Below are 18,450 nucleotides of genomic sequence, written 5' to 3'. Positions count from 1 at the left end.
CATAACCGTGATCAGACTAAACGGTTTAGCTGGAGAGCACAGATTGGCTGCAGATAAATGAAAGTCACACATTACCAATATATATTCTATGGGATCATTGATGTCAGCTTTAGGTCAGCTCACTTTTGTGTGTGTGTCTGCCTGTTGTCAGTTGTCTTCCCTTTTCCTTTGTCCATCTCCTAAATTGTTTCCCTCAAAAGCTTATCTCATCTAATTATGACGTCACTCAAGGTTTCTTTTCTTTTTTAATAAATGATTCCAATTACCTGAAGGGTAGGAATAATTTTGAATTTTTCCTAAAAACTCCTGCGCCATGTCAAGAGTTGACCTCTTAGGGCTCATGTACACTGCAGCTGATAAACTCAGGTTTAAGAGCTGTTCAGCGTTTTTTCAGCAGCTCCTGAACTCTCCCTAATGATTTCCTATGTGTCCGTGTACACATCGTCGTTTACAGTCGTTTACAGGCATTTGAGTTTACAGTAGTTTTTTTTGAACGCAGAAAACTTGCTTTCAGCAGTCAATTTTATCAGCATTTCAAATGCTTGTAAACAAAGCAAATCGTGTTTATAAGCGTTTTAATTTTTTTTTTAACTCTTCCAGTTTCCGATGCTGTCCAGAACCTTTTTTCATCATGAAAAATGCATGCAAAGCGTTTTCAAGGTACTCAGATGGATAAAACACTGAACACAGGATGTTCCTACCAAGCTTGTCACACATTGTAATGACCAATTCACACCTCAGACCTCTCCCACCCATGGAAACCAAAGATATATAAATGACCATTCACACCTCAGACCTCTCCCACCCTTGGAAACAAAAGATATGTTAATGACCATTCACACCTCAAATTCCTCATGAAGACCCCCTGCCAGGTGGCCTTAATGACTCCCTCCACCAGACACCTTTCCCACCCTTGGAAACAAAAGAAATGTTAATGCGCAACTCACACCTAAGCTAATCTCAACACATACTGCTGTCTCTGCTTCTACTCTCTGTATTTCTCTGAAACAAACTGAAATAGTTAATAATTTACCACTTTTCAGTGCATTCTGGGCATTTGGTAGGTTCTCCTGTGCTTATCTTTAAAAAACGTTTATAAACGCAAACGCACATAAACGCGTTATGCAAACGCGGCTAAACAGACGTTTTTTAACCTACGTTTTCCAGCAGTCAGTTTCCATCGTTCAGAAGTGTCTCGTGTACATGGGGCCTAACATTCAGCTTGTTAGAAGACTAGACCTTAAGAGGTAGTTGCTCTTTTGACAGAACAGGTTAGACACACTGGGACCAGTATCACTTAAAATAACATATTACCTAAGTGAGTATGAAAAAAAAAAATCTATACGTCTTACAAACCTTTACTGAGGTCATTTGTACTGAGAATTCTTAATTATCTAAACTCTTCCATTGCATACAGACATTGTAATATAGTAAACTCAAAATAATGATTTATAATGTTGAAAACATAAATATCCCAAATATATACCAATCTGTATTAAGTGAAGTTCCACTTTAAGTTAAAGCAGTAACCCGAAAGCAAACATTTATTATATTACGGCTTACCAGTTCTTAGACGTGATGGCTGCATGATGATCTGCATGGTGATCTTGCCAGTAAGTCTGTTGTTTTTCAACAGAGCAAGCTGCCCTGCAGATGTAGCAGTTACAGGAATAAGACAAACCGTTTACCACTGACAAGGGTGCTTACAATGATCAGCTTTTATTGATTCATGTAAAACCTTTATTCCAAAAAGAAAAATGCCTGTTTTCTCTAACTGATTAGCTAGAGTTTAGCTGCAATTAGTCAGCGGTGTCAAACTGGTGGCCTTCCAGCTGTCACGAGACTACAAGTCCCATCATGCCTCTGCCTTTGGGAGTCATGCTTGTAACTGTCAGCCTTGCAATACCTCATGGGACTTGTATTTTGGCAACAGCTGGAGGGCCAACAGTTTGAAACCCCTGTGCTAGTACATCTAACACTCCCCTCCCCCCAGACTGATAATGCTGCTGTCTGCTGTACCTCCTGTGCTCCTTCATCCAGAGTGGAGGCACTCTAATACAGGAGTTACCGGTCAGATCACTAGGTGAAAACAGAAGGAAAAACAGCCTAAAAAAAAGAGAGAAAACTAATGCAGCCACCACATCTAATGATTGGTAATCTGCAATATGTTACATTATTTGTTCTGGGCTTAATACTGTTTTAGGCATTCCCTCGATTGCAGCGCACCGCGTTGTGACATGGATGTGCCCTTTGGGACCAGCCTTGTCAGGGGCTCTTACCTCTTCAGTATACTCCAATTTGAATTGTCTGATAATTATAAATATAACAGTTAATGAACACAATATTAGAGGTTTGTATCAGATATAAAAAAAAAAGGAAAAAAAATCATCTGTTTTTTATTTTTCATAAAACTTGAGGTGATTGACACCCCGGTCGCTCTGGGTGCAACTTGGCATGCGATTTGCATGCCATGCAACTTGAAAATCGCATGACGAGTCGCACCCTATTGTCCGCAGTTACAGCGATCATATCAGGGGTGTGGTTTCGACTTCATCAGGGCTGCACCGATTTCTAGTACTACACGCAGGGGTGTATTTACCACAAGGCAAACGAGGCATTTGCCTAGGGAGGCATTTTTCGGGGGGGGGGGGGGGGCAGTGGCATCTTTCAGGAGGGTAGCGTCATTTTTCAGGGGGGCAGCACCGCCCCCCAAAGGAAGGGATGGAAGAAGGGACACACACAGCATGGGGACCAGGTGGGATCTGAGATAGGCTGTTCGATGGTGTATGTATAGCCTGACTCTTGTTCCTGGGGATGTTCAGAGCTGTGAAGATGAGTGTCTTCTCTCTCGCAGGGGCGGGGGGGAGAGGCGTTGCCAGTGTATGGGGGGCGGTGGTAGTGGAAGGCTCTCTCGGGTGGGGGGGGCTGGGGTGTTGATGGTCAATGTCAGGCTCTCTTCGTGGGGGAGGAGGATGCTGCTTGGTGTCAGGGTCTCTCCGTGGGGGGTGGGGGGAGCCAATGTTTGTGTTGCCTAGGGCAGCACGAAACCTAAATACACCACTGACTACACGCGCTTCTTTTGGTGCGATTTGCATAGACATCTGTGTCAGATGTTACTATTATTATTATTATACAGGATTTATATATTAATATTATTATTATTATTATACAGGATTTATATATTATTATTATTATTATACAGGATTTATATATTATTATTATTATTATACAGGATTTATATATTATTATTATACAGGATTTATAGATTATTATACAGGATTTATTTATTATTATTATTATTATACAGGATTTATAGATTATTATTATTATTATACAGGATTTATAGATTATTATTATTATACAGGATTTATAGATTATTTATTATTATTATTATTATACAGAATTTATATATTATTATTAGTATTATTATACAGGATTTATATATTATTATTAGTATTATTATACAGGATTTATAGATTATTATTATTATACAGGATTTATAGATTATTACTATACAGGATTTATAGATTATTATTATACAGGATTTATAGATTATTATTATTATTATTATTATTATACAGGATTTATAGATTATTATTATACAGGATTTATATATTATTATTATTATTATTATACAGGATTTATAGATTATTATACAGGATTTATTTATTATTATTATTATACAGGATTTATAGATTATTATTATTATACAGGATTTATAGATTATTTATTATTATTATTATTATTATTATTATACAGGATTTATATATTATTATTATTATTATTATTATTATACAGGATTTATAGATTATTATTATTATTATTATTATACAGGATTTATATATTATTATTATACAGGATTTATATATTATTATTATACAGGATTTATATATTTATTATTATACAGGATTTATAGATTATTATACAGGATTTATTTATTATTATTATTATACAGGATTTATAGATTATTATTATTATACAGGATTTATAGATTATTTATTATTATTATTATTATTATACAGGATTTATATATTATTATTATTATTATTATACAGGATTTATAGATTATTATTATTATTATTATACAGGATTTATAGATTATTATTATTATACAGGATTTATAGATTATTTATTATTATTATTATACAGAATTTATATATTATTATTATTATTATTATTATACAGAATTTATATATTATTATTAGTATTATTATACAGGATTTATATATTATTATTAGTATTATTATACAGGATTTATAGATTATTATTATTATACAGGATTTATAGATTATTACTATACAGGATTTATAGATTATTATTATACATGATTTATAGATTATTATTATTATTATTATTATTATACAGGATTTATATATTATTATTATACAGGATTTATAGATTATTATTATTATTATTATACAGGATTTATATATTATTATTATACAGGATTTATATAGTGCCAACAGTTTGCTCAGCACTTTATAACGGGAGACAATACACCAACAATACAGTTCAATACAAGAGGGTTAGGAGGGCCCTGATCATGGAAGCTTACAATCTAGGAGATATCTTGCCAATCGCACCTGAAATTGGCATGTCCCCCGACTTTGAAATCGTGTGACTTCGCTGTAAGTCAGGCTTGGTGTGACCGGGGGGTTAATATTCATGTACATGAAATGGTAGGTCTGCTAAGAAAACATCAGTTTCTTAGGCTAAAAAAAAAAAAAGTTATTGAAAAGTTTTAAGGCATTTGTAAATTAAAATAATGAATTATGTAGATCATACTTGACATCATTAGGGAATACAGCAGCAAGGACCTACTAAAAAGCGTCGATTGAAGATGAAAGGGAAAGTGAAAATTGTCTCAGGCAAATCAGATCATGACAAGCTTAGGATTTTTTAGTAGGTCACAGAAATGAAATTATAATGGTAATGCAGGAGTGCGGCACCCAGAGAATAAAGGGAGAGAGAGCGATCATCGCTGTATTCTATGCTGTTCATCCTCGGCTACAACGTCTCTCAAATACATCGTCAATATACCAGGGCTGTGCTGAAAGTAATGCAAAAGTGGGCTTAACATTTGTATTAACTTCCATAGGTCGTCCAAATTTCCCGTAATGGTAGAGTAACTCTTCATCTATAGAAACTCTTCTTCTTTTTCATTGCAGGTAATAGGGGCACTATTCTTCTGACACCAACACTGGAACAATAATTCCTGCACTAACACCAACAGTGGGGCACTATTCCTCCCACTGACACCAATGGTGGGGTGCTACTCCTTCCAATGACACCAATGATGGGGCACTATTCCTCCCACTGACACCAATGATGGGGCACTTTTCCTCCCACTGACACCAATGATGGGACACTATTCCTCCCACTGATATCAATGATGAGGCACTATTCTTCACACTGAAACTGATCATGGGACACTCATCCTCCCACTGACACCGACGATGGGGCACTATTCCTCCCACTGACACCAACGATGGGGCGCTATTCCTCCCACTGACACCAATGATGGGGCACTATTCCTCCCACTGACACCAATGATGAGGCACTATTCCTCTCACTGACATCAATGATGGGGCACTATTCCTCCCACTGACACCAATGATGAGGCACTATTAATCCCACTGACATCAATGATGGGGCACTATTCCTCCCAATGACACCAATGATGGGGCACTATTCCTCCCACTGACATCAATGATGGGGCACTATTCCTCCCAATGACACCAATGATGGGGCACTATTCCTTCCACTGATACAGATGATACGACACTATTCCTCCCACTGACACCAGTGATGGGGCACTATTACTCCCATTGACACCAATGATGGGGCAGTATTTTTCCCACTGACGCCTATGATGGGACACTATTCCTCCCACTGACACCTATGATTGGGCACTATTCCTCCCACTGGCACCTATGATGGGGCACTATTCCTCCCACTGACACCGATGATTGGGCACTATTCCTCCGACTAATACCAATGATACGACACTATTCCTCCCATTGACACCAGTGATGGGGCAGTATTCCTCCCACTGATGCCAATTATGGGACACTATTCCTCCCACTGACACCAATGACAGGGCGCTATCCCTCCCAGTGATACCAATGATGGGGCACTATTCCTCCCACTGACACCAATGATGGGGCACTATTCCTCCCACTGACACCAATGACGGGGCACTATTCCTCCCACTGACACCAATGACGGGGCATTATTCCTCCCACTGACACCAATGACGGGGCATTATTCCTCCCACTGACACCAATGATGGGGCATTATTCCCCCCACTGATACCAATGACGGGGCACTATTCCTCCCACTGACACCAATGACGGGGCACTATTCCTCCCACTGACACCAATGACGGGGCAATAATATTTCTCCTAATAGCATAACTAACGCCAAGACATTTTCTACTCATACTGGTCACAGTTCGGCCCCCATGAAAGTCTGAAGCACAATAAAATGGTCCTTTGTTTAGAAAGTTTGGAGCCCTCTGCTATAGAGGAAACTTTACTCTACCAACCTGTGAAATTTGAACAGCCTACAGTTGTGCTCTAAAGTTTGAATCCCCTGGCAGAAATTGTGAATCTTTGGCATCGATACTGAAAATATGACTGATCATGCCAAAAACGATCTTTCATTAAAGGATAGTGATCATATGAAGCCTTGAAACCACCACACCATCTTTTTTCCATAGCAGCCTGTATTTCTCCTGAGGTTACCTGTGGGTTTTTCTTTGTATCCCAAATACTTCCTCTGGCAGTTGTGGCTGCAATCTTTCTTGGTCTACCTGACCTTGGCTTGGCATGAAGAGATCCCCCAATTTTCCACTTCTTAATAAGTGATTGAGTACTAACTGGCATATTCAAGGCTTTGGATATCTTTTTATATCCTTTTCCATCTTTATAATGTTCCATTACCTTGTTACGCAGGTCTTTTGACAGTTCTTTTCTGCTCCCCATGGATCAGTATCCAGCCTGCTCAGTGCATCCACATGAGCAATAACAAACTCATTGATTATGTATACACTGACACTAATTTCAATGTAAAAAGCCACCAATGTGGGAAATTAGCCTTTAGTTGCCATTGTAACCCGTGTGTGTCACCCTGTGTGTGTACCAAGGCCAAACATTCCAGGGGATGGAAACTTTTGATCCGGGCCATTGGGGTGATTTCTGTTATCATTATGATTTAAAAAGGAACCAAACAACGATGTGATAATAATTGGCTTCATATAATCACTATCCTTTAGCCCGGGTTCACACTGATGCAGTGCTGGATTCGCAGCGTTTTCTGTGCAAATTCCGCACCGCATCAGAATCGCACCGCATTCATGCGAACCGCTGTGGGTGTGTCAAGTTAACAACACACCAAAAGCAGTCCACAAAACGCGGTGTGATGTGTGAATACCCATGCGATCTGATTCTAGTGCAGACCAAAAAAAGGGTCCTGCACCTTTTTGTTGCAGGTGCGGTGCAATTAGAGCCATATAAAATGTACAGCTCCAATCGCACTGCACACAAATCACATGTGATTTGCACAGGAATGCGGTGTGGTTCCTGTGCGAATCACATGCGATATACCGCACCGCATATGTGTGAACCCGGGCTAAATAAAAGACAGTTTTATTGGCATGATCAGTCATATTTTTGTGGCAGCACCCAAATATTGCAGCGTTCCCCTTTAAACTTTAACATTTCTAACAGTATCTGCTTGCAAGGCAAGGTTTTCAGCTCACTTTTCCCCTCCCTTATTTCCTGTACAGTAATATGTACCAGCCTGTAGCTAGCACCCTTATCTGCCACTGGAATTCAAGGCTATATTCTGCAGAGTTTAGAAAGTCTTTTGAATGTACAGAAAGTGAAAGAGGAAAAATATGCATTGTGACGTAAGTATTGGTATATACGCTTGTAAGAAGTGGAGACAACTCCTTCGGCTTTGCAGGCATGAGCCCGGCTGGGTCAAACAGCTCTGTTTTTAATAAATCACTTGTTTTCCTCAAGGTCCGTGTCCGGAGTTTCCTGGTTTTCCAAAATTGCGACTACATTTTCAATATAAATGCCAACAATTCATAATTTCTGTCAGGGGATGCAAACTTTTGAGCGCAACTGTATATACATGAATAGAAAAGTTATGCCCACTTTTGCATTACCTTTGGTACAGCCCTTGTAGGTCCATTCCACAGGCGATGAAAGGACAGTTCTAACACAAGAGGGTAGTTCACTTACCTAAACATACTCACAAAACCTAAGAACAATGTCATATATTGCACCTTAACACTCCTTAGATGTGGTGGCTGCATTAGTTTTCTTCTTAGCAAATGCAGTTGAAGGCATGTCTAGGTTGCTGTACATTATACCAGCTGGCAGCTCTTTTTTTACTGAAGTCACCAGAGGGGATCATTTATTATAGCCTTGTGAGCAGGGTGGTGCCGCTAATGAGGTCTGTTGAGGCGGCTGGCTTAAATGGCACTCATAGAGGCACGGGGGGGGGGGAGGGGGCAGTAATGAGGTTGTAGTATCCATACTGATATCCTAAGCTTGGCATTACTAAGCTACCTGCCCAGCCGCTGCACCTGTTAAAAAGATTGGTGCAGTGGCCAAAGGACACAGTTGACAGTGCAGGTTCACCATCAATGCTCACAGTTGGGGTGGGAGGTGTATCCATATTGATAAAATCATAGGCTCGGAATCACTGAGCTCTCTGCCCAGCTGCTGTGCCTGTCAAAAGGCAGGAGCAGCGGCCAAGGGACCTTGAGCCTGTTGGTTTAGCATGCTTAGCATCGCTGCTCACAGTACTCCTGGCCACTGCACCTGCCTGTGGAACAAATCCATTGGATGGTTAGGGACGTTTACTTAGTGCACTTTTAGCAGGCTCTGCATCACTGAGCTAACTGCTGGGTTTGGGGAGGCCACAGAGGTAACCTTACTGACACCTGAAACAGTCAATATGGCTGCTAGGGGAGATTGGCTAAAATTGGCCCCTTGGGCGACATGCACCCCTGAGACGGCCCTTCTTGTGAGAGACATACATTATCTCATGTCACTTGGCCACTGGCCCTGCCTTTGACAGATGCAGCGGGTGAGTGACACATCACCTGCTTGTGTGTGTGCATGGGCAACCCTACCACTGCCCTTGGTGACCATCTTGGCTGCTAGGGGAAGATTGGCCCTGCTTGTGTGAGACATACATTACTATTTATTCTTTTCATACTAGTAATGGCAGCGATCAGCGACTTATAGTGGAACTGCAATATTGTGGTGGACATTTTTACACTAACTGATACTTTGTGGGAACCCATGATACTAATAAACCAGTGATCAGTGCTAAAAATATGTACTGACACTGTACTAATGACTCTGGCTGGGAAGGGGTTAAACATCTAGGGTGATCAATGGGCTAACTGTGTGCCTAGCTATGTGCTTGGTGTACACTAGGTGGTACTTTTTACTAGGGAAAGTGAAGGATTGTGTTCCCAGCTTTGCAGGGACACACAATCCTTTACTCCCCCCCAGGCACTGCCTTGTTTACATAAGTGGAGCTCTGTTCTGTGTGCTGCCCAGGGCCGGACTGACAACTCATGGGGCCCCCGGGCAATAGGGGATCATGGGGCCCCTGTGTCCTTTCCCACACTCAAAGCACACCCAAAAAAGCCTATAAAAGGTACCAGAGGCATTTCATAGGGCCCCCTACTGACCCCGGGCCCTCGGGCAGTGCCCGAGTGTTTAAATGGTCAGTCCGCCCTTGCTGCTGCCCAACGATAAGTGGAGCTCTGTTCTGTGTGCTGCCAGGGCCGGACTGACAACTCATGGGGCCCCCGGGCAATAGGGGATCATGGGGCCCCTGTGTCCTTTCCCACACTCAAAGCACACCCAAAAAAGCCTATAAAAGGTACCAGATGCATTTCATAGGGCCCCCTACTGACCCTGGGCCCTCGGGCAGTGCCCGAGTGTTCAAATGGTCAGTCCGCCCTTGGTGCTGCCCAACGATCGGCAGGTGCCGGCGGACATCCGTTCGTTGGCACTTGCAGATTGGCTTCTGCTGTGAGTGTTGACAGCTGAAGTGATCCGCCAGCGGTGCGTGTGCGCCCCCTATGGCGGAAGTGCAAATTCACATATATATGTGATTTTGCATAGGAGGGCCACCCTGTAGCAGTAAAACTGCTATAGGGCAGATCTTAAGTGGCTAGGGAGCAGGGTTATAAAAGGAGTATATGAGTGTACACTTCCACTTTAAAGTAGTAATGCATTTAGGTTTCTAAGTCAATTATGTGAAAGAGCTTCTTTCACGCAAACAAATTATGTAAAAGTTCAAACACCTGCACAGAAAATTAGATATTTGACATTTGTATAGCTCTCCTTCGCTGTGCAGCGACCTGTTTTACATCAGTTGCCATTTAAAGTTGAAGATGGAAGATTTATAGAAGAACTCTCGCACATGTAAATGTTTCCATGAAGTTCAAATGTATATTATCTCAAACATTCATGGAGTTATTTACAATGTGTCTTTCCAGAAAAATATCCTGTATAGTCATCGGGACCCGGTCGATATTAAAACACCTGTGCAGCCTTGTAAAATGTTAATTAAAGCGGTAAACAAACAAGCGCTGCTGCGCTGCTGACACACTATACAAAAAACGTAACTAAATAAAATGTCCCAAATTTAGAACATACACTGCGAGATCAAACAATCTTGATAAAATAACAATTCTTCAATAAATTTTGTAGTTTCTTCTTATATGAACGTCCCAAAACCCATCAGATGAGATTAACCATTTCAAGACACTTTCCCCCCCTTCCAGTCCGGACACTTTCCCCCCCTTCCAGTCCGGACACTTTCACCCCCTTCCAGTCCGGACACTTTCACCCCCTTCCAGTCCGGACACTTTCACCCTCTTCCAGTCCGGACACTTTCCCCCCCTTCCAGTCCGGACACTTTCACCCTCTTCCAGTCCGGACACTTTCCCCCCCTTCCAGTCCGGACACTTTCACCCCCTTCCTGTCCGGACACTTTCACCCCCTTCCAGTCCGGACACTTTCCCCCCCTTCCAGTCCGGACACTTTCCCCCCTTCCAGTCCGGACACTTTCACCCCCTTCCAGTCCGGACACTTTCACCCCCTTCCAGTCCGGACACTTTCCCCCCTTCCAGTCCGGACACTTTCCACCCCTTCCAGTCCGGACACTTTCACCCCCTTCCAGTCCGGACACTTTCACCCCCTTCCAGTCCGGACACTTTCACCCCCTTCCAGTCCGGACACTTTCACCCCCTTCCTCTCCAGGCCAATTTTCAGCTTTCAGCGCTATCACACTTTGAATGACAATTGCGCGGTCATGCAACACTGTACCCATATTAATTTTTTAGCTTTTTTTTGAGACAGATAAAGCTTTATTTTTGTGGTATTTATTCACCGCTGGGATTTTTATTTTTTTTGCTATATAAATGAAAATGTCCAAAAATTTAAAAAAATTGTGTTTTTCTTATAAATGCAAATAAATAATATTTCATCATAAATCTTGCTCAAAATTTATTCCAATATCTTTTTAGTTTAAAAAAATAACCCAAATTGGTTTATAACTAAAAATTATAATTTTTAAACTTTTTTTTACATTTTTATTTTATTTTTTTATATTATTATTTATGTTTTTGTATTTTTACATACTGTCACCCTAGCAGTACAGTATCACCATGGTGACACTGTACTACTTGTGGGGGGTGATGAAGATTTTTTTTTTTTTTTTTACGATTGCTTTTCCACCCATAAAGGCTGTAAAAGCAATCATTTCTCCTTCTCTCTGGCTGCATTCTTGCAGCCATTGAGAACTACTGTGTGAGCTGTGATTGGTCACAGCTTGTCACATGGCACAAGACTGTTGTGAATAGCCCTGTACCATGTGACCTCTGTGATCATTCACAGATTTCACATGTAGTAAGCAATGATGTCAGAAGTAACATCTTGCTTACTACTCTGCATGTGATCACTGATTGGCCGATCAGTGATCACATGATCGGGACCTCACACAGAGGTCCCGTACGACGATCAGTGTTCCACTGTGTCCAGAGGATCGTGGTGCTGCGCGCTCCCAGGGAGCGCGCACAAGCAGGGGGCGGGGAGGGCGTTTATAAACGGCCACCCGACCCTGCACTGCCACCGTCTGGCCATTTATATACAACAGCCGGACGGGAGGGGGTTAAGCAAAATCAAAAAACGGTGCCACCTCCGTGATCACAGAACTCTCACCTTAGAGCACATAAAAATGCGCTTTGATAATGAATAGACAGAAAGATTTTCCACTTTCTTAATCCAAAGCCATGTGGTAGTAATCAGACATCTATAGTGTGCATTTGACTGTCAGATCAGAGGTAGGGATCGATCCCTTTAAGAGCAATGAAGGTCTCATACATCCATCTTAAAAGGGACAAGAAAAACTCCCATGGTGCAGTACATACTATCAGTAACATTTTATTAAAAAACAGTGTTACACTCACATGTATTCAAAGATAAAAATGCCTTAAAGCATAAAATCACCAAATGCAGGTTGTGAATCCCATCAGCTGGTTTCAGTAATCTCGTCTGCTCAGAGCCACGTCCCTTACACGTTACGTCACGTCAACGTAGCTTCATCAGAGGAATCAAATTAAAGCGGTATTAAACCCAAATGCAAACATTTATAATATTGCATCTTACCAATTCCTAGATGTGATGGCTGCATTTGTTTTCTCTTTTTAGGCTTTCATATGGTGATCCAGCCTGTAAGTCTGTTGTTTTTCAAAAGAGCAAGCTCTCCAGCAGAATGTATCAGTTACGGAAATTTAACACTGGCAGGGGTGCTTACAATCTTTAGCTTTTATTTATGTCAAAATCTGCTAGTACATCCAACACTCCCCCTACACTGACAATGCTGCTCTCCAAAGGTGCCCCCTGTGCTCCTTCATCTAAAGTGGGGGCGCTCTAATACAGAAGGTATGTTACTGGCCAGATCACCAGATAAAAACAGATTGAGAAAATCCTAAGAAAACAAAAACTAATGCAGCCACCATATCTAATGGTTGGTAAGCTGCAATATATTACATTTTGGGGTTTAACCACTTCCCGACCGGCCGTTGCATATAAACGGCCGGATGGTGGCAGTACAGGGTCGGGTGGCCGTTTATGAACGGCCTCCCCGCACCCTGCTTGTGCGCACTCCCTGGGAGCGCGCAGCACCACGATCCGGTGCCCGCTGTGTCCTCCGGACACAGTGAAACACCGATCGTCGGACGGGACCTCTGTACGAGGTCCCGATCATGTGATCACTGATTGGCCAATCAGTGATCACATGCAAAGTAGTAAGCAAGATGTCACTTGTGACATCATTGCTTACTACGTGTGAAATCTGTGAATGATCACAGAGGTCACATGGTACAGGGCTATTCACAACAGCCTTGTACCATGTGACAAGCTGTGACCAATCACAGCTCACTCAGTACTTCTCAATGAGTGCAGGAATGCACACAGAGAGAAAGAGAAATGATTGCTTTTACATCCTATATGGGTGTAAAAGCAATCATTGTAAAAAAAAAAAAAAAAAATCTTTATCACCCCCCACAAGTAGTACAGTGTCACCATGGTGATACTGTACTGCTAGGGTGACAGTATGTAAAAAAAAAATAAATAAAAAATAATAATATAAAAAAATAAAAGAAAAATATAAGAAAAAATGTTAAAAAATTATAATTTTTGGTTATAAACTAATTTGTTTTTGTTTTTTTTTTACTAAAAAGATAACGAAATACATTTTGGCAAAGATTTATGATGAAATATTATTTATTTGCAAAATTTTATAAAAAAAACACTTTTGTTCAAAATTTTTGGACTTTTTCATTTACATAGCAAAAAAAATAAAAATCCCAGCGATGAATAAATACCACCAAAATAAAGCTTTATCTGTCGCAAAAAAATGGTAAAACATTAATTTGGGTACAGTGTTGCATGACTGCGCAATTGTCATTTAAAGTGTGATAGTGCTGAAAGCTGAAAATTGCCCTGGACAGGAAGGGGGTAAAAGCTTCCGGACTGGAAGTGATTAATACGCTTTCATTTTATTGTCATTTCTGTTGGTCACTTTGAACTGCTCACAGACCTTGCCGAAAAACTCCCAGTTAGCAAAGGTTGTTTTTCACTCCAGTAATGTTGGTATTGAGTGTCCAATGATTGGCTAGCAACGAGGCAGGACATGGGGATTACTAAGTGGCTATTTTTTGGCCAGTGTTGGATTTGGACCATTTGGAGGCTCTTGACAACTATTTTCTGGAAAATGTGAACTTTAAATTTAACATCAGCTCAGGGGTGGACTGACCATTTGGAAATTCGGGCACTGCCCAAGGGCCCGGGGTCAGTAGGGGGCCCCATGAGATTCCCCTGGTACCTTTTTCATAGGCTTTTTTGAGTTTGGGCAAGGACACAGGGGCCCCATGATCTCCTATTGCCCGGGGGCCCCATGAGTTGTCAATCCGCCCCTGCATCAGCTGCATAGTGGGACCAAATGGAATAGAAGAGACAGAGATATTATGAATGACACAAAATCCAGTGCCGGTGAGAACAAATCCTTACTGTGACAATGGCTGTTAGTTATCACACTGGGCTAAATTCACCAACTAAAACATCAGAATAAAGATTTTTTTTTTTAAAGTGACAGTTATTTTCAGTATAAAATAACTGTCACTTGGCAAAAAATAAAGATGCTTAACCTTGCGTAATGCTTTGTGAACTGAGCCTTTTGCGCAGCTGGTGGCTCTCGATCCCGACTGGCACTGATGGCTTTGGCCATAGGGAATCGATCGAAGTGGTTCCCGATCACGTGATCGTAATGCAAGTGACAGAACGCGTCATATATGTCATTTTCGTTCATAGTTCTACTTTCATACAAACTTGATTTCTTTCTCCTTTCTCTTTTCAGCATATACCGCCTATTTTCTGCAGACAGGAAGCGGGTGGAAACGGCATTAGAGGCATGTGGTCTTCCGCCTGGCAGAGTAAGTATCCCATACGTGGTGTGGAAGAGGTTAGATTTGCTTACATAGAGTTAGGGCCGGTTCATGCCACTTGAGATGTGGGTGCATTTTTACGTAGGTTACCCTTTTCCTACGGGAACACCCTGCCTCCTGCAGGCGCACACAAAAGCCATGAAATCTGTATTCACACCCACACACATGGCAAACACATGGCCCCCAAAACACATGGTACAGCAATGCCATGCCATGCGGTGGGAGATGTGTGTTGGTCGGTCGGGGGTTTCGTGGGGATGGGGAAAGGTTGCGGTGATGGCAGGGGCGGACTGTCCATTTGGAAACTGGGCCCAGGGTCAGTAGGGGGCCCCATGAGATGCCCCTGGTACCTTTTTCATAGGCTTTTTTGAGTTTGGTCAAGGACACAGGGGCCCCATGATCCCCTATTGCCCGGGGGCCCCATGAGCTGTCAGTCCGCCCCTGGGTGATGGACTGTGGTGGCGAAGGGTGGTGGTGGCAGAGGGGTTGCTGATGCGGTGGGGGGGCACTTGATTTTAGTGTTGCCTAGGGCAGCATATGAACTAAATACATCACTGAATTGTGTAGCATTGCAAAGCTGGAAGCAAAGCCTGCATGTGTAGTGAGAAGACTGATAATATTTACCCCCCCCCCCCCCCCCCCCAGCTCCACCAATAAAAATTTTTTCATCGAAATCTATAGCACAACTATCGGTCCCTAAACTCATTTGGTTATTAAATACCACCAAAAGAAAGCTCTGTCACCCTCAAAATTATGACATAACATAGGGTAGCACAGTGGCTAAGTGGTTAGCACTTCCACCTGGCAGTACTAGGGTCATTGGTTCGAATCCCAACCACAGCACCACCTGCCTGGAGTTTGCATGTTCTCCCTGTGCCTGTGTGAGTTTCCTCCCACACTCCAAAGACATGCTGGTAGGTTAATTGGATCCTGTCTAAATTGTCCCTAGTATGTGTATGTATGAATGTGAGTTAGGGACCTTAGATTGTACGCCCCTTGAGGGTTAGGGACTGATGTGAATGTACAATATATATGTAAAGCGTGGAGTAAATTGATGGCGCTATATAAGTACCTGAAATAAATTCATTTGGGTGCAGTGTTGCATGACTGAGTAATTGTCAATCAAACTATCATAGCACTGAAAAAATGACCTGGTAAAGGAAGGGTATAGACAGGCTGGGACTAAAGTAGTTAACCTCTTCATGCCGGCGCCTCCGGCCCATTAAGAGTTTCAGAAGCCGGGAGGCGGGGGTGGGGTTTAGGGTCATGTGACGTGCCATTGCGGCGGTCACATGATCGGGAAAGGTCACGATCGAAAAAGGAGATCGGGACCTTTCCATGAGTACTGGACATGTGTGCTGGGAGCACGCAGGGTACGCGCTCCCGGCACATATGTCCTTTTTTAATAGAACGCAAATGTGCGGCGCTCGGCATCTAGGCCCAGACTCCGGGAGGCCGCACATTTGTGTTCGGCCGGTGTGAAGAGGTTAAACTAAAAAAAAAACATAAAGTGCATTAGTGTATTTTTTGCCAGTAGCAAACAGTCAGGTTCTGCCTTTAATTTTATGGAAAATGAAACACGAATTCTGATTGGCCACTATGGGTAGCAACTCAGTTTCTGTTCTCATTTACGTTTCTCCAGTTTCATAGAGCGAATCACATGGAGGACTCCAAGAAGGGCCAAGTGCAGGGGCGGACTGACAACTCATGGGGCCCCTGGGCAATAGGGGATCAGGGTGTCCTTGCCCAAACTCAAAAAAGCCTATGAAAAAGGTACCAGGGGCATCTCATGGGGCTCCCTACTGACCCTGGGCCCTCGGGCACTGCCTGAGTTCCCAAATGGTCAGTCCGCCCCTGGCCAAGTGAGACATACAGTCATGGCCGAAATTGTTGGCACCCTTGATATTTCTCCAGGAAATCATGTATTTCTCACGAAACGTATTGCATTAACACATGTTTTGCTATACACATGTTTATTCCCTTTGTGTGTATTGGGACAAAACAAAAAAAGGGAGGAAAGAAAGCAAATTCGACATAATGTCACACAAACCTCCAAAAATGGGCTGGACAAAAGTATTGGCACCCTTTCACAACTGCGGATAAATAAGAATGTTACAAGCATGTGATGCTCCTGTAAACTCACCTGGGGCAAGTAACAGGTGTGGGCAATATAGAAATCACACCTGAAAGCAGATAAAAAGGAGAGACGTTCACTTAACCTTTGCATTGTGTGTCTGTCTGTGCCACACTAAGCATGGACAACAGAAAGAGGAGACGAGAACTGTCTGAGGACCTGAGAACCAAAATTGTGGCAAAATATCAACAATCTCAAGGTTACAAGTCCATCTCCAGAGAACTAGATTTGCCTTTGTCCACAGTGCGCAACATTATCAAGAAGTTTGCAACCCATGGCACTGTAGCTAATCTCCCTGGTCGTGGACGGATGAGGAAAATTGATGAAAGATTGCAACGCAGAATAGTCCGGATGGTGGATAAGCAGCCCCAAACATGTTCCAAAGACATTCAAGCTGTCCTGCAGGCTCAGGGAGCATCAGTGTCAGCGCGAACTATCCGTCGACATTTAAATGAAATGAAACGCTATGGCAGGAGACCCAGGAGGACCCCACTGCTGACACAGAGACATAAAAAAGCAAGACTACAGTTTGCCAAAATGTACTTGAGTAAGCCAAAAGCCTTCTGGGAAAACGTCTTGTGGACAGATGAGACCAAGATAGAGCTTTTCGGTAAAGCACATCATTCTACTGTTTACCGAAAACGGAATGAGGCCTACAAAGAACAAAACACAGTACCTACGGTAAAATATGGTGGAGGTTCAATGATGTTTTGGGGTTGTTTTGCTGCCTCTGGCACTGGGTGCCTTGACTGTGTGCAAGGCATCATGAAATCTGAGGATTACCAAAGGATTTTGGGTCGCACTGTAGGGCCCAGTGTCAGAAAGCTGGGTTTGCGTCCAAGATCCTGGGTCTTCCAGCAGGACAATGACCCCAAACATACGTCAAAAAGCACTCAGAAATGGATGGCAAAGAAGCGCTGGAGAGTTCTGAAGTGGCCAGCAATGAGCCCAGATCTAAATCCCATTGAACACCTGTGGAGAGATCTTAAAATTGCTGTTGGGAAAAGGTGTCCTTCCAATAAGAGAGACCTGGAGCTGTTTGCAAAGGAAGAGTGGTCCAAAATTCCGGGTGAGAGGTGTCAGAAGCTTATTGATGGTTATAGGAAGCGACTGATTTCAGTTATGTTTTCCAAAGGGTGTGCAACCAAATATTAAGTTAAGGGTGCCAATACTTTTGTCCAGCCCATTTTTGGGGTTTTGTGTGACATTATGTCATATTTGCTTTTCTGCCTCTGTTTTATATTTGTTCCAATACATACAAAGGGAA

At 42.3% G+C, this 18,450-nt stretch overlaps 1 protein-coding gene across 2 annotated transcripts in view; it reads left to right on the top strand.

The window, feature by feature from the left end:
- Positions 1 to 18,450, top strand: part of PLCB1 (phospholipase C beta 1) — an 815,168-nt gene that overhangs the window by 648,276 nt on the left and 148,442 nt on the right. For both annotated transcript variants that reach the window (XM_089680621.1, XM_089680620.1), the window contains exon 7: positions 14,962 to 15,037. In XM_089680621.1, coding sequence (XP_089536747.1) covers positions 14,962 to 15,037 — 76 coding nt within the window. The remainder of the gene's footprint in view (positions 1 to 14,961; positions 15,038 to 18,450) is intronic.

Source organism: Staurois parvus, unplaced genomic scaffold (assembly GCF_062004578.1).
Source record: "Staurois parvus isolate SC_StPar_1 unplaced genomic scaffold, SC_StPar_1.0 ptg000248l, whole genome shotgun sequence".
Taxonomy (NCBI): Eukaryota; Metazoa; Chordata; class Amphibia; order Anura; family Ranidae; genus Staurois; species Staurois parvus.
This window is presented reverse-complemented; position numbering and strand designations above follow the sequence as displayed.